The following is a 21,910-nucleotide window of genomic DNA, read 5'->3' as shown; positions in this document are numbered from 1 at the left end:
AGGGCTGCGCCGCTCGCTCGAGGCTCGCTCAGCGCGGCACTGACCATGGCATCCTTGGAGGCCCGAGCGCTGCCTGCAGAGTCACCCCCGAACCGGCCGGAGGCTGCAGCCGGGGGGAGGCGGTGTCCTACGGCTCTGGGCTGCAATGGGGGTCTGGCCAGGACAGTGCCCGCGCCGGGGCTGGGCACAGCACGGCACGCGGCCGAGGCGGCAAAGGGGAAGGAGGTGGCACAAGCACACGGTGCGTGCACACACACGGTGCACACTCACGAGTGCGTGTGCACACCTCCATGCCTGTGCAGCCTTGCAACTGCTTGGGCACTGCATTTCAGGGCTCCACTGCCCCCAGTGCCCTGCACCCCTGCCCCACCACCAGCGCCCACTCCTTGCTGGCTGCGACTCTTCGTTTCCTGTCCGTCCGCTGCACTTTTGTCCCGGGGAAGCCCTGAGCCCAGCCGGAGGCACCAGCTCCATGTTCGGGCGACGCTGATCCCCCAGGCGCTGGGATGGGGCTGGTGGCTCGGCCGTGCCCGGCCCCTCTGGCCCAACAGCGGCCGCATCTGTGGCCCGCAGCCCTTCTGGACTGTGTTGAAAAGCAGCATGGAGAAAGCAGAGGCGATGGCACTGCTCCACCAGGCCCTCTGCTCCCCATGCCCAGGTGCCTGCAGCTGCCCCGGATCCCTGCAGATCCCGACTCTTCCTTATTTCAAAGGAGAAAATGTCTCTAATGAGGAAAATGTGGCTGCAGAGGCAGGCTGAGGCCGCGGGAACCGCACAGCAACCTGGTTTGCTGGTGCCCCTTGCTCCCTGCCGGAGCAGGGATGCTCATGGGAGGGAAATGCAAATGTCTCTCCCAAAAAAAGAAAAAAAAAAAAGCCCCCTCTCATTTCCCCAAAAGCAGGGGGCACCCGGATTTGAACCGGGGACCTCTTGATCTGCAGTCAAATGCTCTACCACTGAGCTATACCCCCACCTGTGGAAAAACACCTTGGGTGGCTGGAGATGTGCTCTGCACCATGTCATGGCACTGCCAGGGCTGGGAGCTGCATATGTACACACACACACACACACAAACTCTATATATGTGTGCGCGCACACACACAGTGCATGTATGCACAGCTGCAGCACGCACACACGCACACACCTCCTGCCCTCGGACACACGGGTTTGCACACGGAGGCTCTGCTCACTCTGGCAGCCGACCGCCAGCCGCCCAGCCCGGCAGCAGTTCCCACGCAGCATCCACAGCTCCGTGGTGCCCATGGGGCCCCACGGGACCACCAGGCCAGTCCCTCCCCCATCCCCACAAAATGCACACCAGAGCCCACGGGGTGGCAGAAGGAATCGTCCTCCTGAGCCACAGGGGCCACAGCAGCAGCAGGGCATGATGTGGCACGGCCAGAGCTGAAAGTGCTACAGGCAGAGCATGAGAAGGAGAAAATACCATGGTTTTTCTGCAAAGCAAGGTCCCCTCGATGTGCACTGGAGTGCGGAGGGACGGGGCAGTGAGCAGGACCCCGGACCGGGGCCGCAGGGTGAAGCACCACCAGCACAGTGCCCTTGTAGCTGGACGCAGGGCTGTGGCCGTGCCGGTGGCACTGGCCCCGTGGGGACGGGGATTAGCCACAGACAGCAGCGCTGGAGTGAAAGCCCAGCAGGAGACGGATGAGGGAAACTGCTGCGATTGTGCGAGAGCCCGCGGAAGCAGGATCAATATTTGCTCTCTAAGCTGCTCCGCAAACACAGGCGGAGCGAGCAGGGGCCGTGCTGCGAGGCTGGGCCCAGGCGTCCTGGCCTGCAGCCTGCCCGGGCACGGGGGAAAAGGGCTTGGTGTCCCCCCATGTCTCCAACCTGGTGTGCTGCGGGTCACCCAGGGGCTTCATCACCTCTGATTTACAGATGGGGAAACTGAGGCACGAGCGTGGCGAGAGTGTACCGCAGAGTGGATTGGCGAGGCCGGGGGCACGGGGAGCCCCCCCCCCCCCCCCCCGGGGCGCCGAGGCCGGGCTGACGGCGTTGTCGGTGGCAGCCGCTCCGGGGAGGCCATTCGCGGCTTTGCAGCGCTCAGCCGGGAGATAACGGCTGCAGCCGTGCAAACACGTCGTTTGCAAAGCCATTAGGGAAGGTGCAAAGCCTGTCACCCCCGGAGATGAGTGAGTGCAAGAGGGGAGTGACGGGGGGGGGGGGTGTCCCCAGGGCAGATGCATCCACCGTGCCCCCACTCCGCAGCACTTCCTAGGGGACGGCGTCTGCCCCGTGTCCCCACTCTCTGCCTCACTGCCAACCAAAGCAGGAATAACTCCAGGAGCCGCAGGCTGCTGTTGCTGCCCGGCCCCCGGGGACCCGAGTGCCCCGTGCAGCCGGGAGCCCTTCGCGTGCCTGTGCCGGGCCCCCCCCCCGCAGGGCCCATGGCAGCATTGCCACCGCGGTGCCCAGGCCGCGGGCAGCCCTGCACCGCTGCTCCAGGGCCCGGGCACGGGCTGGCACCGGAGCCAGCCGGGCGCTGGAGCCAGACTGCACTGGGGGGGGCTGTTTACTTTGGGGCTGTTTCACTCAGCTAGGGGAAGGCTGGCAATTATGCTAATCCCTTAACCCCTGATTGCCTCCTCCTTCCCCATTAGATGGGCAAACAGTTTTAGCAGCGGGGGCCAAGATAGGCCATGGGCTACATAAACCCCATGCTCGGGGCCCGGGCACCCAGCGCCCTCCCGCTGCCAGCATGTTCCCGGCCAGCCTGTGCCTCGTCGCTGCGCTCCTGCCCGCCGCCTCCGGCTACCTCTGGGCGTGGATGTACTCCCTGCCCCAGCACCCGCCGGGCGAAGCCACCCTGGGCCGCAGCGCCAAGGCCCCGGGCAGCCCCGAGGAGGTGAGCGGGTGCTGCCCCGCGGTGCCGGGCGTGCGTGGGGGGGGGGGAGGAGGAGGAGGAGCGGGCAGGCAGCGCCGCGCCGTGCTCAGAGCAGGGCTGCGCCGGGGATGCTCGCGGGGAGGCCGCGCAGCTCCGCGCAGCCCCGCGCAGCTCCGCGCAGCCCCGCGCAGCTCCGCGCCGCGCAGCGCCCGGGTCCCGCTGCGGCGGGCGGCTCGCAGCGGCGGGCGCGGCGGGCGCCTGCCCGGGCCGCTCCAGTGGCGCAATCGGTTAGCGCGCGGTACTTATACGGCAGTACCCGGGAGCCATGCCGAGGTTGTGAGTTCGAGCCTCACCTGGAGCAGGACTTTTACGGGGGGGCCGTGGCCAGCTTTTAAGAGAGGGGAAGAAAAAAAGTAGGACACGGCCCGGGGGTTTTCCTCCCCGCCCGGCTGGTTCTGGGGAGGGGGGTGTCAGCCCTCCCCAGGTCCAACCCTGCAAACTCCCCCCTGGAGGGATACCCACCGCCTGCCCCCCCCCCGCCCCAGAATAGCAGAGGGTTTCTTTTCCCTAGAGAAAACACAAGCCGCTTGCTGGATTCTGGGCATCACTAAAATAAGTGTGGGCATCACTAAAATAAGTGAAAAAGAAGAAAGCAGGGACCTCTCCATCTATCAGAGCTGGCTCACGGGTGGGTTTCTCCTGGGTGGTTGGTGCCCCTCAACCCAAGTTTGCATCCCAATGGTTCTGCTTTCCCAAAGGGGGACCCTGGCCTGTGCCACAGCTCCCCACCCCTGGCCAGGCACTGCTGCAAGCAGCAGCTATAGCCTGCTCCTTGCACCCGGCCCCCACCCCGCTCCCTCATCCGCCTGCCCGAGCTTTGCCCCCTCGGAGGGAGCTGGCCGAGCCGCCCCTGACGTGCTGCCGTCCTCCTCCCCATGCAGGCAACGGCGACGTGCAGCCCAGCCAGCCCCTGCGCCCCAGGACGCTTCTGCGACGAGCACTTCGGGCTGTGCCTGCCCCGGCGCCAGGAGGGCCAGTACTGCCGCCGCGACGCCCACTGCGCCCGCGGCCTCCTCTGCATGTTTGGCAAGTGCCAGCAGCCCGCGCCGGACGGGCAGGAGGGTGAGGAGCTTGCAGCGGGGGGGCGGCCACGGGGACGCGACGAGGGGGTCGGGCTCCCCGCTTCTAACGCCGTGTGCCCCGCAGGAGCCCGCTGCCGGGGGGACGAGGACTGCGGCGCCGGGGCCTGCTGCGCGCGGCAGCACGGCGAGCGGGTGTGCAAGAGGCGGCTGGCGCTGGCGCAGGGCTGCCACGTGCCCCCCGGGGGCCTGGCCTTCAGCATCAACCAGCTGTGCCCCTGCCTCGAGGGGCTCGTGTGCCGACCCGGCGAGCCCGGCCGAGAGTGAGTAGGGGGCCGGGGGGCCGCTCCCGCACCAGGGGCGGCCCCGGCAGGGTGGGGGGAGCCGCCACGGGGAGCAAGGTGCCACCAACGCCACCCTCTCGCTCTCCCCCCTCCAGGAAGGCGACCGAGTACCGGCCCGAGAAGAGTGAGTGGCGATGCCGGCAGCCCTGAGCAGCGCCGGCTCCCTATTTATTCCCTGTAAATAGCGCGTACGGAGCTGGCGTCCCCCCCACCCCGAGTCGGGGCCAGGAGGAGCCCCCAGTGCCCCTCACCCTGGCCTCGGGGCTGGCATGAAGAGACAGACGTGGGGATGCATGGAGGGGGCCGGACCCCCCTCTGTCAGCAGCCAAACAGCCCCCGGGGCAGGTCCCCGGCCCCAAGGCAGAGCCCGGCCGTGCCGGGGCTCCCTGCACCCCCACCCCGGGAAGGGGGGTGCTGAGAAACCCCCTGCTGCCCCAGCACAAAATAAACCTGCGGAAGCAGCCGGGAACTTGGCTCAGCGCTGCTCTTTCCTGCCCGGCGTCAGCGGCGGGGCTGCCGGGCGAGCACCATGCACATCCGTCTGTCTGTCCGTCCGTCCGTCCGTCCGTGCCTCCGGGTCCTGCACAGCCCCGGGGGACCCGGCCTCGGGGGGGGGGAGGGGGCAGTGCCTGGCCTCAGAAGTTTCCCACAGAGCCGGTTGCACGGAATTAAACAGGCAGGATTTAACGACACATGGGAAGAGCTTGTAAAACCCACGGGCAGGGAGCTGAAGCCCCCAGCGGAGCACCCGCCCCGCCGGAGCCCCTCCGCGGGCGGCCGGGTGGGTCTGCAGCAGGCCAGGCCGGGCTCAGCGCCGGCGCCCCGCTGCCGGCCCGCCCCACGCCGCGGCCCCCCGCCCCGCGCGGGAAGCCCCAGCAGGACTCACAGCTGGTGGAGGTCTACCCTAGGGTCTCCCCGCAGCGGGGGGGGGGGGGCAGAGCAGCTCACCTCCGCCTGGAGCGTGGGGCTCACACCCCTCTGCGCCGAGCGGCTGCAGAAGCGCCTTGAACCCGGGGCCGATTCCCATGGGCCAGCGCCCCCCAACCGTGCACAGCCCCCTCCGCAATGCACTGCCCCCCACGCACGGACCCCCCCCCATTGAGACCCCCAGTGCACTGACACCCCAATGCACAGCCCCCTCCCCAATGCAGCCCCCCCCCATGCACAGACCCTCCAATACCACCCCCGCATACCCCCCCGAGCCTACCGCAGCTCCTGAAGACGCCCACGAGCTTGGCCACCAGCTGCCCCACAGCGCTGCCCCAGCTCCGCGAGGGGGGGCAGCACCGGCCCGCGGCCCCCTTTAGAACCGCCGCGAGGTTGCCCCGGCCGCAGCTGGAGGCCTGGGACGCGGCGCCGCACGGCCGAGCTCCGCCGGGGCCGGCGGCTCGGGGGCGCGCGGACCCCGTCCCCCCCGCCACGCGCACGCCAGGCACGGCCGCGGGGGCAGAGCTCAACGAAATGTTTATTACAAAGAACCGAGCGAGCGGGGCGAGTCCCCCCCCAACACACACACACACACACACACACACACAAACGGGAATAAATAAATAAAATACACTTTGTTGGGTCTTTAAATAGTTTGTGAAGTGACATAAATACGGGAGGTCTCTGCGCCCGCGGGAGGGCTGGGGCCGGCGCCGGGGCGAGCCCAGGTCCCCGGCGAGGCCGCCGGGCAGGCGGGTCTCAAAGCACTTGGCAGGCGGTGACACCGAGCCCTCCGGTGCCCGGCCAAGGGGAAACTGAGGCAGGCGGCGGGTGAAGGCGGCCGGGCAGAGCCAGGGCACCCCAGAGCCCTGCCCCAAGGCGCTGGCGGGGCTGGTGGTCCGGGTAAGGCAGCGGCCCCGGGCCGGAGAGCAGGGCACAGCTCCCGCGGCGGGCACGGTGGGGGGGGGGGGGCAAGGCAATGGCCCACACTGGGCAGGGGGGACAGACAGACACACTCACAGATGGACAGACAGACGGACGGACACGGCTGGACGAGGGCGAGAGCGGACAGGCACGGCAGGGCAGGGGGGGTGGTGCTGAGGGGGCTGGCGCAGCCCAGCGGTCCCGGGTACGGGGGGGGGCAGCTCAGGGCCCCCCAGGACGCAGGGGCAGGCTGGGCCGGGGGCAGCTGTTAGCACGTGTTAGACCCCCCCCCCCCCAGGCTGGCTCAGATTTGCCCCCCAGGCAGAGCCCCTCAAACGCAAACCCGTGCAAACCGCCCCCCCCCCCCCGGGGTAGGCAGCACCCAAGAAAGGGGGGGGGCAATGCCGGAGGCAGCAGCAACCCTCTCCCCCCGCACGCAGAGCTGCGGGCACCCCCGACCCCCCGACAGGCACTGCACACGCATGCACCCGCTCCCCGGCCAGGCGAGGCTGCTGTGGGGCAGCGGAGGCTGTGGGTCGCGGCAGCGCCGGGCAGCTGCCAGCCCGGGGGTCTCCCTGCCGCCCGGGAGCCAGGGGGGGCAAACAGCACCAGAGAGGCAGGGGCACCCGGGGGGTGCGGGCAACACGGCCCCCCGCCCCGTGCCACGGGGACATGCCGGCCGTGGGCAGAGCCGCCGGGGTCCCCTTTGGTCACTTGCTGTCCCTGCGGAGCAGGGAGGGCCTGAGGCACCGCTGGATGGGCTGGCAGGGGGGGCAGGGGGGAAATCCCCCCACCCAGGCACGGGGCGGCTGGGAGACCCCGGGGTCTGGGATGCTGTTGGCAAAGCAGGGGCTCCCCAGCGGGCAAAGGGGGGCCCTACGCAATGGGGGGCACGCGGGAGATCTTCCTCCACCCCAAAGCCAGTGCTGGGGCAGGGGGGAGCCTGTCCTTGGGGCTCCCGGGGGTCCCCCACCCCCTGCCCGTGCCCCCCAGCCCTAGCGGATGTAAACCTCCTGGCCCCAGCCCTCCAGGTCGTTCTGGTTGATCCCCAGGGGCTCCGGGGGGTCGGGGCAGTACCGGTCCTGGCCCTTGGCCCGGCCTCGCAGCGCCCGGCCCCGGCTCTCCCGCCCGGGCTCCTCCTCGTCCCAGGCGCCGGGGCGCTGGTGCAGCTGGTGGCGAGGCAGGATGCGGGGGCAGGCGCCGGGGGGGCCCCGCGGCTCCACCTCGGCCTCCTCGTAGGGGTCCGTCTCGATGTCCATGCAGGAATCGCCCGGCTCCGTGTAGGCCGAGTCCCGGCTGCCCTGGGTCTCCGAGTCGAAGGTGTCCTGGCGGGACAGGCTGCGGGGGGCGGCGCGGGCGGGCGCCTGGCCCCGGCGGCCCTGCCCGCGGCCGCCCGCCTCGCCCGGGTGCTGGTGGAGGCTGCCGTGCTCCCCCTCGCGCGGCGGCTCCCCGTGCACTAGGTACGGTCCCTGGTTAGGAGAAGCACCACACCATGCCAGGACAGACGGGTTAGTGGCCACGCCGGGTTAGACCCACGCACCGCGGAGCCGGCAGCGGGGCGCATGCGCGCTGCCCGGCCCGGCCTGCCAGCCCGGCACCGCCGGCAAACCTCTGCCTGCCGCGATTCGGCTCCGGGGGTTTTGCCAGAGCAGGGTGAGAGCAGGAACGGAGCAAAGGGGGAACGGAGGGGGTTGCATGGGGTGGAAGAGCAGGGCAGGGGGGGCTGCAGGGTCAGGGCCGACACCAGCAGCGTCCCCCTCGCTGGAAGAACTAGCAACAGACAACACAGGACACACATGTCCCCCCTGCCCCGTGCCCCGGGGCGAGCGCCACGTGCACCCCAGGCTGGGGCAGGGCCTCTCCAGCCAGCCCTCCCGCTGCGGGGCACTGCTGGGGGGAGACGCTCCTGTCCCACCCCACGCCCAGGAGACAGAGGCACAAAGCCAGGGAGGTTCACGGGGCTGGAGCAGAGCGGAGCCGGCCAGGGGGAGCCGGGACCCGGAACGGGGCTGTCGTGAGTCACCCCACACTTGCAAAGGAGCAGCAGCAACCAGCTGGGTCCGCGGCCACCCCTCGTCCCAGCCTGTCCTCACCCAGCACCAGGAGGGCCCCGAAGCCCTTGCTGCCGCGGCCGCCCGGCTTCCCGGAGTGCCCGGCGTCCGCGCTGAGCAGCGTGCAAAGAAACGGGCCGGGGTCCCGTCTGCCCCGAGCCGGGGTGAGCCGGGGCAGTGGGGGGACCCTGGCAGCCCCCAGGGAAGCGTAGTGTGGGGGACCACGGAGGATGCAGGCCCCTGAGGGATCTCAATCCCCAGGGGGGGCCCCAATCCTGGGGGAGGCAGGCACAGATGCTCAGAGAGCCCTGATTCCATGGGGGCCTGATTCTGGGCTTGGCCCCAACCCCAGGATGAGGAGCAGGTCCCCAGGGGTGGCCCCTGTCCCAAGGATGGCCCTCATCTCAGAGGGCACATCCTTTGGAGGGCGCAATCCAGGGAGAGGGGAGCAGATTGCCAGGACAATCCTAGGGATAGCCCAAAAGACTGGAGCAGTGTGCAGGTCCCTGGGGTGGTCCCAGGCCCAGGAGGGTGCAGATCCCTGCAGTGGCCCCAATCCCACGGATGGCCCTGACCCCTGGGGCAGGGTGCAGGCTCCCAAAGTGGCCCTGATCCCTGGGGAGCTGGAGACCCCTGGGGTAGCCACAATCCATGGGGAGCTGCAGATCCCTCAGGTGGCCCTGATCGCAGGAGGTCAAAGATCCCTGTGGTAGCTCCAATCTTAGGGATGGCCCTGATCCCTGGAGCAGGACGCAGTCCCCTGGGATGGCCCCAAACCCTGGGGAGCTACAGGTCCCTGAGGTGGCCCTGATCTCTGGGGAACTGCAGGTCCCCAAGGTGGCCCCAATCCCTGGGAGCTGCAGGTCCCTAGGGTGGCCTGGAACCCTGGGGAGCGGCAGGTCCCCAGGGTGGCCCCGATCCCAGAAGGGTGCAGATCCTTGTGGTGGCTCCAATCCCAGGGGCAGGGTGCAGTGCCCTGGGATGGCCCCAAACCCTGGAGAGCTGCAGGTCCCCAGAGCAGCCCCAATCCTGGAGATGCAGGTCCTCGAGGTGGCCCCACGCCCTGGGGCAGGGTGTAGGTCCCCAGGGTGGCCCCGATGCCAGAGACAGCCCCAAACGTGGAGGGCACAGGCCCGCAGGGGCCCTGGCCCGGCTCACAGCGCGTGCTCCTCGAGGAGGCCGGGGGGGCTGGGGGTGGGCTCGCCGCCCCCGCGGCCCCACAGGCCCAGGTTCCTCCGCAGCGAGGTCAGCACCTGTACCTGGAGGTTGGAGACGGGGGCCGGGCTGGCGGCCAGCGCCGCCGTGGCCATGGTGCGGTTCAGCAGCGGATTGGGCGGGTTGCTGCTGGGCGGGTGCGTGGCCTTCCAATAGGCTTCCAGGTACTCCGCCAGGTGCTCGCAGGCGTCCTCCAATTGGTTCTCATCCAGGATGATGTCGAACATCTCCTGTAAGGGAGGGCATGGTGGGCAGGGCCTCTGGCCACCATGGGGTGGTAGGTGGAGCCTACAAGCACAGGGCAGAGCCTCTACTGCAAGAGGGGCGGGGCCTCTGGCCAGGATGGGGTGGTAGGTGGAGCCTATGGGCCCAGGGCGGAGCCTCTGGTCAAGACAAGGTGGTGGGTGGAGCCTCAGAACCAAAGGCGGAGCCTCTGGTCAGGTTTTGGTGGTAGGAAGGGCATCTGGCCTGTGGAGGCGGAGTCTCTCAACTACAGGGGTGGAGCCTCTGACCACAATGAGGTTGAGGGTGGGGTCTATGCTGCTGGAGGGTGGAGCCTATGGAGCCAGGGTGGAGCCTCTGGTGCCCGAGGGGTTGAGGCTCTCACCAGGATGAGGTGGTAGGAGGAGCTTCTGGCACCAGTGGGGTGGTAGGTGGAGCCTATGGCCCCAGGGCCAGGCTGGGTAGCGGTGGGAAGCAGTACTCACCGGCGGGCACTGCGCCAGCTTGTCTGATGCCACCATCTGCACATTGAGGTGCTTCGCCTGGGACTTGCCCCGGGATTTCACAAGCCGCTGGAGCACCTGGGGCAGGAGAGAGTGACAGTGGGGCAGCCTGGGGTGGCCACAGGGACCCCAGCCCTGCCACCACAGCCCTGCTCCCACTCAGCCTTCCCCAGCCCAGCCCACACCAGCCCGTGTGCCCCGGGGCAGCCCCATCTCCCAGCATGGCCGGAGTGGGAGCTGTCTCAGGCCCACCCACCCTTGCGGCACTCTCTGCCCACCTTGGGGGACGTGATTTTGATGTAGACAATGATGGGGGCCAAGGAAGTCTTGGCCAGCTGGGCGGGGTGGTTGATGGTGTCAGCATCCAAGGCCACCAACTGCAGTGTCCGGGCCAACTCAAAGATGCGCTCAGTCTCACTCTGGACCTCGGCTGCCACAGCAGGGAGACAGCGAGAGTCAGGGCGAGACAATGTAGAGGGACAGGAGAGCATGTGGGGCAGGGAACAACAGGGAGACATGGTGAGGGAAACGGGACAGCACCAGGAAAGGTCTCGTACTGGGCCTTGGCCACCCTCAAGGTCTCCTCAGCCCCAGGGACATGGGGGGCTCATTGCAGGTCCCGGAGGGAGGTGGCTCTGGGTGCCCAGTGCTGGCACCGTGCCTATGCAGACCATAGGGTGGCTGGGTTACAGGGGGCTAAGCCACCCCTGGACCACACGCGTGTGAGGTAGGAGGTCGGATGTGGCTGTGTGACCAGGGTCTCCCTAACCCCCAGGCTGTGGGGTGGCCAGACCCGACAGCACTCCAACAGGAGCGTCCCCAAGGCTGGTCACGGCCAGGCAGGGAGGACAGGGGATCCAAGGAGCTGCGTCCCCGCAGCCTCCAGCTGGGCAGGGGGCTGGCAGGGGGCAGGGGTCCCGACAGGTCCAAGCTACATACCCAAGACATCTGTATCAGGAGCAGGGGAGGAAGGAAGCAGCGCAAAGGGGAGGAAACCCAAAAGAAATGAGAAAAACAAAGGGAAAGAAAAACATAACAAGAGAAGGTAAAGGAGGGGGAGAGAGGCTGAGTCAAATGGGCCAGCGGGAGCGAAAGGCCCTGGCTCCCCTCCCGCCCCACGCGTGCTGGGTTCACGCACGTTAGCCACCCCACGGCCGCGGAGATGCAGGCTGTGCCCCAGCATCTCATCCCCCCGACATGCCGGGGAGGGACAAGCCATGCCCCGGAGCAGGTGGGAGCAGCACCCCGAGACGAGACGGGATGGGGAACGCCAGGCTGCCGGGGTCCCCGGCTGATACAGATCCGCGCTTGGGAGTCGCGCCCGCTCGGCCAGGCGGGAGGGTTAGCACAACGCGGGCCGCCCGACGCGCCGGAGCCGCCGCCGGAGCCGCGCCGCCTCCTCACCCAGGCTGGAGCGCGTGCTGGAGCGCTCGATGATGGTGTGTTTGCTGGGGTTGTTCAGGACGGAGCGTTTGGCCAGGGAGATGTCGGCCGTCACCCGCGTGATGGAGATCCTGGAGGACGGAGATGCACGAGTGGGAGAAGGAGGCAGAGCAACAGCAGCGACAAATTCTCCCCCGAACAAATCTTTGGGGTGCAGGACCCTTCCCCCTCCTCCCACCCCACGTCTCCTGCCTCACTCGGGAGGGGATATCCAGTTTCTCCAGCGACAACAAGCAGCGCAGAGCAGGGTGAAGGTGCCGGCCCGTCCGCGGCACCCCCGCGACCCACCGCGGCGTGCCAAGGCCCCCCCCGTGACGCCCACCTGCCGTCGAAGCGGTGCTTCAGGAAGTCGAAGAGGGCCTTCTGCATCATGTCGGTGACCTGGGCGGGGAGGAAGGGAGGCGCCGGCGCGCGGCGGCCCCGGCGGCACGGCCTCAGCAGGCGCAGCCCGCCGGCCCCGCGGCGGAGGGGCCGCGGTGGCGTGTACAGGGAGGGGGGGACCCGGCGCGCGGCCCGCTCCTCCTCACCTCGTAGCCCTTCAGCGACGGTCCCACCAGGATGATGGGCCGCATGGAGGGCACCACGTCGTACGGGGGCACGTGCTCGGCCTGTGGGGGGGCAAAGCCGGACGTTAGGGAGCCGGGGCCGGGCTGGCAGAGCGGGAGAGCCCTGGGTCACCCCACCAGGGCCACAGGGGGAACGGTGGTGGTGGTGGTGGTGGTGATGGTGGTGGTGATGGTGGTGGTGGGAGGGGGAAGCGCCTGGCAGGGCCGGGCTCGGGGAGGGGGGTGGTGGAGGAGTGGGGGCTGCCGCCGCCTCCGCGCAGACCCCGTGCCCGGCCCCGCGCCGGGGGGCGGCGTGGGGCACCCCATCCCCTTCCCCGCGGGCCCTCCCGGCGGCGGCGGTGGTGATGGTGGTGGTGGTGGTGGTGGTGGTGGTGGTGGAGGGTCCTGCCGCTACTCACCGACTTCTGCTTCTGCTTCGCTACGTGCCGAGACGCCGCGCGCGGGGCCGGGGCGGGCGAGAGGAGACAAACAAGGCATGCGTGTTACCCACGGCGGCCCCGCGCGCGAGCACGCCGGCGGCGGGGCGGCGGGGGGCCGCGGCCGGGCCGGGCCGGGCCGGGGGGCAGGGGAGGGATGACGCCCCCAAACTGGGCTCCGGACGACGGGAGCGGCGCTGAGCCCGGCGCCCCTCTGCGGGTGGGGAGGCCAAACCGGCCGAGCCGTTAATTAACGTTGATCGAGAGCGGGCAGGAGGACGGGCCGGGCGGCTCGGGGCCGGCGCCGGGCGCGCGAGGCGCCCGCTCGCCCTGCCGCGCCGCCGGAGCCCCCTTTCCCCAGCCGAAGTCCCGGCTGCAGAAGGCCCCGTGGGGAGGAGAAGGGCGTGGGGCAGACACACCCCTCCCCTTCCCCCCCTCCTCCCCCCGCCTCGGGGTTTGGTTCGGCCCAAGCCCACCCATCACCTGCCCAGTTTGGGGGCGGGAGGGGAACACGCCATTCTCATTCGCAGGGGGAGACAGACGAGGCGCCACGGTGCCGGCACAAACCATGCTCACACTGGGGGGGGGCTCCCCCAAACCGCGGGAACGGCCCACGGCTGGGGGGCAGGGGGGTGCGTGGGCTGAGCCATCCCGTGGGGCAGGGGGGGCATGGACTGACACATCCCATGGTGGGGGGGGGGGCCACAAGCATGGACTGATCCATCTCCTGATTCATGGGGGGGACAGTCATGGACTGATCCATCTCCCTTCACAAGAGGGGAGGACAGTCATGGACTGATCCATCCCATGGTGACAGGGGGGAGACAGTCATGGACTGATCCATCTCCCTTCACAAGAGGGGAGGACAGTCATGGACTGATCCATCCCATGGTGACAAGGGGGAGACAGTCATGGACTGATCCATCTCCTGCTTCACAGGGGGGGGTGGACAGTCATGGACTGATCCATCTCCCTTCACAGGAGGGGAGGAGAGTCATGGACTGATCCATCCCATGGTGACAGGGGAGACAGTCATGGACTGATCCATCCGATGGTGACAAGGGGGAGACAGTCATGGACTGATCCATCTGCTGCTTCACAGGAGGGGTGGACAGTCATGGACTGATCCATCTCCCTTCACAGGAGGGGAGGAGAGTCATGGACTGATCCATCCCATGGTGACAGGGGGGAGAGAGTCATGGACTGATCCATCTCCTGCTTCACAGGAAGGGGGAGACAGCCATGGACTGATCCATCCCATGGTGACAGGGGTGGACAGTCATGGACTGATCCATCTCCTGGTTCGGGAGGGGCAGTCATGGACTAATCCACTCCTGCTTCACAGGAGGGGAGGACAGTCATAGACTGATCCATCTCCTGGTTCACGGAGGGGGAGGACAGTCATAGACTGATCCATCTCCTTGTTCACGGGGGGGGGGGGAAGGACAGTCATGGACTGATCCATCTCCTGGTCCGGGGGGGGCAGTCATGGACTGATCCATCTCCTGGTTCTCAGGAGGGGGGAGAGTCATGGACTGATCCATCCCACAGTGCACAGGGGAGGCAGCCATGGACCGACCCCCGCCGCGGTCATGGAAGCCCCCACGGCCATCCTCAGCCCTGCTCCCGGCTCTCCAACGCTCACGCCCCAGGCTGCGGTGCGGGGACACGGCACGGCGAGGCCCTGCGGGCACCGCGCGCCCCCGAGCAGCGCGGCCGGCGCCCAGCGCCGGGGCGGCCCGATGCGCACCATGCCTCCCGCCAGCGCTCCCAGGCAGTGTTAGGGCAGGCAGGGTGCAGCAGGCGAGCGCGAGCCGGGGCCGGCGTGCACGGGCTCCGTTACCTTCCTAAAGAAGGGGATGCGCTTGGTGTGGGCGGGGGGGGTGGTGACACTGCTCACGCTACTCTTAGGGGAGCGGTGGGTCTCCACGGCCTCCTCCTCCTCCTCTAACTCATCGGGGTCAAAGGCAAAGCTAGGCATGTCCAGGGCACCTGGGGACGGACGGGGAGCCGGAGCGAGAGGGAGGGGAAGGAGAAAAGAACAGGGATAACGGTAATAAAAAGAGAGGAAAGACGGAAACAGGGATCTGGGAAGAGCAGGAGGATGGTGGGCACAGGAGTGGGGGGAAGAGGGGAGAGGAGGCTCCGGGGCAGCAGGCTGGGGGTCCTGGGGGGGGGGGGGGGACGGGATGCCATGGGGCAGGATGCCGTGGGTCCCCTGGGCAGCCCCGCCACACCGCTCTGCCCCGGCTGCCCGCGTCCCCCTGCCTGGGAGAGCCGTGCCGACCCCGTGCCCGCAACTGGGGGGCCGGGACCCACACCGTGCACAGGGGCGCCTGGGGCAGGCCACGGGGGTCCGTCCTGGCCCTCTCCGGTGGTGGCGAGGGAGAAGCGGGCACAGAGCTGCTGTGGTTTACGGGGCAGACGAGGGGGGTCCCGGCAGGGAGTGAAGGACCCTCCCAGCTGGACCTGCCCCATCCCGGCCGGAGGCCACGGGGACCCCGGACACTCTTACCGCTGGCCGGCGGGGTGGGCCGGCGGGTCCCCGTCACCACGTCGCCCAAGCTGGAGCTGGAGTTGTCTCCCGATTTGCTGGGTGGAGAGAAGCACAGAGAGGAGTCGGTGCGCAGGCGGGGACGGGGGACGAAGATGGGGCGGAGGGATCTGGAGGGAGCCGGGGGGGACGATCCGGGACGCGTCCCACCTCGAGCTCAGGCGGTTCTGCCTCATCTTCTGCTCCTGCAGCAGCCGCATGTTTTCCAGCTTCACAGGGCTGGGGATGAAGCCGACCTCGCAGCCCTCCTTCACCAGGCGCCCGATCCACCAGTCGTTGTTGTACTTCTGCGCCGGGGAGGGGGCAATGCCTGAAACCCCCGCGGTGCCCAGCCCCACAGCACCCCCACTGCCTGTCCGCCCAGGCCCAGCCCCACGGCATGCCCCCACGCCACTCCCGGCCCCACAGCGACCCCCAACTGCACACCCCCGCGCTGTCCCCCACCCGTGCCGCGTCCCCCCGCCCCCCCCTGGCCCCGGCCCCCACCTCCTTGATGTGCAGGAAGTCTTTGGGCTCGAAGCAGATGGCCATGCCCTGCACGGGCACGTCGTCGCCGGCGGAGGGGTTGTAGCCGACATTCGTCCGCACGGCAAATGCCACCGGCTTCGTCTGCCAGCAGGAGAGGGCTCAGCGGGGGCGGCATCTCCCAGCGCACCCCCCGCCCGAACCGCGGCGGCCCCGGCAGCGAGCGCCAGGACGCCCGAGGGCCGTTCCCCCGGCGCCGGTGCCAGCGCATCCAGCCCGGCAGCGGAGCTGGCTCAGCTCCTGACGGACGCTGCAGCTCAGCCGCTCGCCCGGGCTGGGAACACTGCGGCCACGAGGCTCTGGGAGACGGGGAGGGACGAGAGGCTCATTAGCTAATTGCCTTGGGCCGGGGGCCAAGGAGCGATGGGTGCTCAGAGAGCAGGAGCAGAACCAGGCGTCCAGGCTCCCAGTTCCACCCCCGGGGCCCCACTCCCTTCCCAGAGCACGGAGAGGGGGACGCAGGGCTTGGAGAGGGACTGCCGGGGGTGGCAGAGGTGGTCCAGCGCGGTGACGCCCGCCTGGCCCAGCCCCGGGACGGAAAGGCCGGTCCAGGGCCAAGCAGGGCAGAGGCGCCCACGGCCCGCTGGCGCCCGCTCCGGGAGCATCGCGCCCTGCCAAGCACCGCGGATCAGTAGGGGTCGGCGGGGCAGGGGTGGGGACAGGTGGGTCCCAAAGCTGGGGACGGGCTGTGCCGGGCTAACAGCCAGGCGTGGGGCTCAGGGTGCCCAGGGCCAGGCACGGGGGAGGCCACAGCGGGGAGAAGCTGGAGCGGAAGGGATCAGGGCTGGCCCCACGCAACCTGGGGCAGCGGGTCCCACCGTGCCAGCGCAGAGGGTGCTGAGGGCTGGGTGGGTGGCAGGGGTCCCTGCTTGCGCCCAGCAAGGTTGGGGCAGGCAGGGGGTCTCCAGCCAAGTCCCCTAAGCCAAGCCGCAGCCCCGGGGCCCAGCTGGCTGCGGGGGGCCGCTGCCCCTCCGTCCCACCTTGGCTTTCTCCAGCTGCGCCAGCGCCTGGCGCTCGGCCTCCTTGCGCAGCGCCTCGCGGTCCTCCTCCAGTGACACATCCGAGTCCGAGGGGCGGCTGGTGTAGGACTCCGCCGAGCCCTGGGAGAGCAAAGGAGGGGGTGAGTGCGTGCCGGGCCACGGAGCCGTCTCCCCCCGGGCCCTTCCTGTTAGGGATGGCATCCACCATCGTGCCCTTTGGGCACGCTAGGGAGAAACGACCCCCCAAACCTGCCTCCTCCCTGCGCAGGGCTAAATCCTGCCCAGCCACATCCAGGACGGGTGCTATGCTTCAGGCAAAGCAGTTGGGAGCATCCAGGTCTGTTTTGCGCCTGGACACCTGGGTTTCTTGCTGAGACCGGTGGGAGAAGCAGGGCGCAGGACTCCAGGGTTCCCCCCCAGCTGCAGGAGAGCCCCCTGCCCTCGCCCCGTGCCTCAGTTTCCCGCTGGGCCCTGCGGGCAGGACGGGTTACAGCAGGTCGAGGGCCGGGTGCAGCTGTTCTCACCGCTCCAGCAGGGAACGTGACAGCCGACACCGGCGCAGGACAGCGCCTGCTCCCGTCCCCGCGGCGGCCAGGGCTGCCTAGGCCTCCGGTCGGAGCCGGGAAGGCGAGGAGGAAGCCAGGCACGGGCGCCCGCCCGCACTCCCCGCAGCCCAGGCAGTCGCCCGCCGCACCCAGGCTGACCCCCCCCGCCGCAGGGACAGCTCTGCCCCTCCGTCACGGCGCCCCGCAGCAACGGGGAAACCGAGGTGCGGAGCGACCCAGGGTCACCCCAGGACAAGGCTGGGGCAGGAACCCGGGAGTCCGGGCGGCAGCCACCTCCTCGTCACCCCTCGACTGCCCTCCCGGCTCAGCCTGCAGCAGGAGCTCAGGAGGGGGCAGCGTGCAGGAGACCCACAGATGCCCCCGGAGCCAGGGCGAGGGGCACCTCGGGGGACAGCAAAGGCACCTGGAGGGCTGCTCCCCCCCTCCCCAGCCCCTCTGCAATCCCTTATAGCCCCACCAGAGCCCCCCAACCACAGGAGCCCCCGATCCTACCTGGGGTGCGGGTCTGGCACCCCTCGCTGCCTCTGCACAGACGCGGGCGCGTCGTCAGCGGGGGGCTCGGACCACTGGCAAACGCCCACGCTGTGCCTGCCCTCAGCCCCCACCGCACAGGGTGGCCAGATCTGCCCCATCCTTCCCAAATACCAGGCAAGGACAGGCCAGCTTTCCTTTGCACAGGCTCTGACCCCCATCCATGGGGCAGCAGCCCCTCGAAGGACCCCTTCCCCAAAGCCACGGGGCAGAGGTAAGTCCCTGCCAGGGTGCTCACTGCCTCCAAGGCATCCGGCCCGTACAGACGCATCAGAGGGGCAGCAAACGGGGCCGAGGGGGCACAGAGGGGTGGGGACCGGGGGGGACCCCAGGGATGCGGGACGCGGCGGCCCTGCCTCCGGTGGCGAGGCGGGCAGTGGGCAGCCTGGTTGGCTCCCGCGGTGGGAGCAGGAGCGGCCGCGCCAGCGCGGGCCCCTCGGCGGGGCTCAGCGCCGCAGCGCCAGGGCTGTGGGGCTGTCACCCGGCCGGATGCCCCACGGCTCTCCTGGGGGTGCTGGGGCAGGGGCACAGCTCCACGGAGCTGGGGTAGACGGGGGGCATCAGGGCGGCCGTCCCCGCTGTTGCCCGTGTCCCCTCCCCAGGGCTATTTTTCCAGCTGCACCCTGTGAGCCAAACCAGGGGCAGCCAGGGAAACTGAGGCACAGCGTCTGGGTGCGCTGGGGCTGGCAAGCCCTCCCTGACCCACTGGCAGGCCCAGAGCAGGGTGGGTGGGGGACATGGCAGCACCACCCCAGCCCCAGCCTCCCCGCCATGGGCAGGAGCACTGACACCCCCCCCCCAATCCTGGTGAACACCCCGGACCCCGGTGAGACCAGGGGGGCAGTGGGAGGTCATCTGGGGTCCCGCACGATGTCCTCACCCCAGAGACCCTTATGGGCCCCAGCAGCTCCTGGGACATCCTGCTCCAACCCCGACGGAGCCGAGGGGGACGCCGCAGCGAGGGCGCTGGGGCCGGAGGGGGCCGGGGGGGCAGATGGCACCAGGGCAGAGCTGGCAAGCGCAGGCGGCAGAGTGCGGGGGCTGCACCCCGCGCACCGGGGGCTGGGGGGCAGGGGCCGCGGGGACGCTCACCAGGGCCGCGTGGTGGTCTTTGCTGCCTATGTCCATGGTGGCGGGACCGGGGGCGAGTGGGCCGCGGGGGCGGGCAGGCGGGCGCTGCGCTGGGGCGCCCGCGGGTCGGGTTTCAATGCCCTGCGACATTCGCAGCCTGCCGGGGTATATTTAGCCCAGGGCAGGGGGGGTGCTGGGGGCTGAGGTGGGGGGGGCCGCACGGGTCGGTGCCAAGCCAGCGGCTCTGACGGCTGGAAGGGGCTGGGGAGGCCGGGCTGGATGCCAGGCGGGCAATGCCAGGGCTTCCCAGAGCTCACGTGTCCCCAACGCCGCAGCCAGCAGTGCCCCCCAGGACGGGGAGGAAATGCCCCAAACCCCTGCTCCGACCCGGGCGCGGGGGGCAGCCGGGTCCATCTCAGCCATCGCAACGGCCGTGCTCCCCCCGGGCCAGGCTGGTGCTTGGTGGCTGACGGCTGCAAACCTGGACCCCCCCCCCCCCGCTGTCCCCAGGGGACAAGGGCCATCACGGCCACGCAGGTCACTGACCCCCAGTGCCCCAAAAATGAGACCCGGCTCTGGGCCACCAAGGTCCCTTCCCCCTGTGCCGGTTACCATGGCAACTACACTGGATCCTGGATCCGGCAGGGAGCTGCGAGATGGAAGAGCTACGGCCAAGCTGCCGGGGACCAGCTCTGCCCCGCTCCTGCCCTGCAGCCCCCGCCCCGGATCAGCACCGGAGGGGGCCACGCACGCCACGCCGCCCCCGGGGCAGACGCAGCGGCCTCGTCCCCTGCCACGAGCCAGACCGGCACGAGCCCTGATCCGAGGAGACTCCCAGGGGAGCGGGAGCGCCGGGGGCTCCCTGGGCCGCCGGCCCTGCTCACCTGCCGGACGAAGCTGTTGGACGTCGTGTCAGACGAGGTGCTGCCGTCCGAGCGCTTGAAGCGGCTCTTCCGCTTGCTGTACTTGCCCTGCGGAGAGGAGAGGGCGGTGAGCGCCGGAGCCCCGGCAGCTCGGCGGCCCCGCGGTGCGGCGGGCGCTCCCCGGCTAACCCCACCGCCGGGAGCACCGCAGCCCGTCCCGAGCAGACGGAGCCCAACCTCTCCGGCAGCGGGGAAACCGAGGCAGGGAGGCAGCGAGCCGGGGGCCCCGCGTGGCTTCAGCTCCGAGATCCGACCCCGACCTCCCCCCGTGCAGGGGAGCTTCCAGCCCTGCCCGGCTCCGAGGGGGGATCAACCCTCCCAGGGGCTGCTCGGCCGGATCCTGCCGCTCCCGGCAGCGCCGGCTGTGGCAAGGGAAGCAGGCGGCGCGCGGCCCCCTCCTCGGGCCGTCCCCGGGGGCCCGGCATTGAATTAGCCGCCGGGCTGGGGCTAGTCTCCATGGAGAGGAGAGGGAGGCCACGGGGCTGATTGGATTTGCGGGAGAGCCCGGCCGCTCGCGTCTGGCTCCCGGCCACGGCGGCGAGGGGACGGCCACCGCCCCCGACACCGTGGTCCCCCAACGCCGCCGGCACCGGGGTCCCCCGCAGCTGAGCGCAGCCGGCTGCGGGGCAGGCGGACGGGGCAGCTCCGAGCTCCCAGGGCTGCCGCTGCATGGTGGGGAGCAACCGACCGCCGGGCTCCAAGCAGCACCCCGGGGCCGCAGCGGCATCAGCGAGGGGGGCCGGGGCCGGCCGCGCGACGGGCACCACGTGCCCTGCGCGCTCGCGCACGCAACGCTCCCCGCCGCGACCCTCGCCCGTCCGCGGGCGCAGCTTCCCGCGCGCTCACCGTCCCCCGCGCCGGGCCGGCCCCGCGCGCCGCCAGCGCACCCTCCCGCGCCGAGGCACGGGGAGCGTCCGCGCTGGGGGCAAAAGGCCGGGACGTGCCGGGGCAGCGCAGGGCCGCCAGCGGGGCTGCCGCCTCCCCGGCGTCTCGGAGGGACAGCTGGGCCCAGCTGCCGCCCGGCCTGGAGATGCGTGGTCCCCGCGCAGGGCAGGACCTGATATTTTTAGGTTCTTCATCCTCGACACCCCTCGCCCACCCGCCTCCTCCCCCCCCCCCCCCGTGCCGCCGCCCGCCCAGCCCCATCGGTCGCTCTGAGCCGGCGACGGACACCCGGACGGACGCGGCTCGGGCCCGGCTGCAGATGGCCCCGGGGGTGGGTAGGCCAGCGGCCCTGCTGCCGCCCGCAGCGCCGGGCGAACCACGGCCGCGGAGCGGCGGCCGACGTGGTCTGCAAAGCCTCGGCCCACCCGAGGCCTGGCAGGAGCAGGGGGCTGGATGCAGCCAGCGCCGCTTCCCCCACCCCGTTCTCACTCCAACTCGCTGATGCTCCCCGGGCTGCAAAGTGGGGGGGGGGGGTCTGTCCCCATGGAGGTGGGTGGCAGTGGCGTGGGGAGGGGTCTGCCCCCAGCCAGACCGCAGGGACGAGGTGCTGAGCTCTGCCCCCAGGGCCTGGGGTGCCCCCCCCCAGCCCCACATCGCCCGCTCCCGGAGGGACTGGCCGGAGACGCGTCCCGTCCGCGCCAGCCGGCGCCGTGCGCCCGGGCGGAGGGGGACCGGGCTGGCGGGGGGAGCCGCCGCGCACCGTCTCCGCGCAGAGTTCGCCCGGTTCCTGAAAGTTTCGCGGTGCGCGGGCGGGCGGCCCAGGGCAGCGCCGGCGCCCGGACACCCCGCTCCCCACGCAAGGCGCCGCCGGTGGGCAAAGCCCGGGGGGGGGGGCGGTGACACAGCAAGCGGCAGAGGAAACCCGTCCGTGCGGACCCCCCCTCCCCGCAGCGTGCGCTACCGCGGGGGGCAGAGCCCCCCTCCGGGGCGCCGGCGCCAAAGCGGGGGGCGAGGGGGGGGTGCCGCCAGGGTCCCTCCCCCCAACCCCGACGCTTGGGCACGGATTGGGGCCACCCGCTTTTGCCTGCCCGGGTGTGTGTGGGGGGGGGATGAAAATTCCTCCCTCCCGGGATATGGGGGCGCAGAGCCGCCCCCCCCCCTCCCCCGCCGCCCCGGCCCGAGCGGCGCCGCCAGGCCCGGGGGCACCGGCGGGGCTCGGCCCCCGTCACCTGGAGGGCGGCGTTGTCCAGCACGTCCATCTGGATGTCCTGCGTGGAGCTGCACGGGGTGCGGGCCATGCCGCCCTCCCGCACCATGGGGCTCGCCGGCGGCGGCGGCGG

General features: G+C 70.5%; 2 protein-coding genes and 2 non-coding genes across 6 annotated transcripts; 2 read left to right on the top strand and 2 right to left on the bottom strand.

The window, feature by feature from the left end:
* Positions 1–899: 899 nt before the first annotated feature.
* Positions 900–971, bottom strand: TRNAC-GCA (transfer RNA cysteine (anticodon GCA)). Its single transcript has one exon. It is a non-coding gene; the product is annotated as a tRNA-Cys (tRNA).
* A 1,748-nt stretch (positions 972–2,719) lies between these two features.
* On the top strand, positions 2,720–4,418 carry LOC134151065 (dickkopf-related protein 3-like). Its single transcript, XM_062595350.1, has 4 exons — positions 2,720–2,866; positions 3,787–3,967; positions 4,052–4,247; positions 4,364–4,418. Exons 1-4 carry the CDS (start codon positions 2,720–2,722, stop codon positions 4,416–4,418), a joined length of 579 nt encoding a protein of 192 aa, XP_062451334.1.
* On the top strand, positions 3,115–3,206 carry TRNAI-UAU (transfer RNA isoleucine (anticodon UAU)). Its single transcript is given in 2 exon segments — positions 3,115–3,152; positions 3,171–3,206. It is a non-coding gene; the product is annotated as a tRNA-Ile (tRNA).
* Positions 4,419–5,714: 1,296 nt separating the features above from the next.
* CACNB1 (calcium voltage-gated channel auxiliary subunit beta 1) lies at positions 5,715–21,910 on the bottom strand. Of its 3 annotated transcripts, none has more exons than XM_062595837.1 (14): positions 21,800–21,910; positions 19,647–19,733; positions 16,595–16,714; positions 15,576–15,698; positions 15,240–15,376; positions 15,051–15,127; positions 14,379–14,527; positions 12,081–12,161; positions 11,876–11,934; positions 11,515–11,624; positions 10,389–10,540; positions 10,093–10,188; positions 9,430–9,615; positions 5,715–7,588 (listed from the first exon to the last, which is right to left on the bottom strand). In XM_062595837.1, the coding sequence occupies exons 1-14, from the start codon at positions 21,884–21,886 to the stop codon at positions 7,115–7,117; spliced, it is 1,938 nt and encodes a 645-aa protein (XP_062451821.1). In that variant the 5' UTR covers positions 21,887–21,910; the 3' UTR covers positions 5,715–7,114. The 3 variants fall into 3 exon arrangements, with proteins under 3 accessions (XP_062451821.1, XP_062451822.1, XP_062451823.1); XM_062595838.1 differs by lacking the exon at positions 14,379–14,527 and adding an exon at positions 12,518–12,537; XM_062595839.1 differs by having other exon boundaries at positions 7,527–9,615.

Source organism: Rhea pennata, chromosome 26 (genome assembly GCF_028389875.1).
Source record: "Rhea pennata isolate bPtePen1 chromosome 26, bPtePen1.pri, whole genome shotgun sequence".
NCBI lineage: Eukaryota > Metazoa > Chordata > Aves > Rheiformes > Rheidae > Rhea > Rhea pennata.
This window is presented reverse-complemented; position numbering and strand designations above follow the sequence as displayed.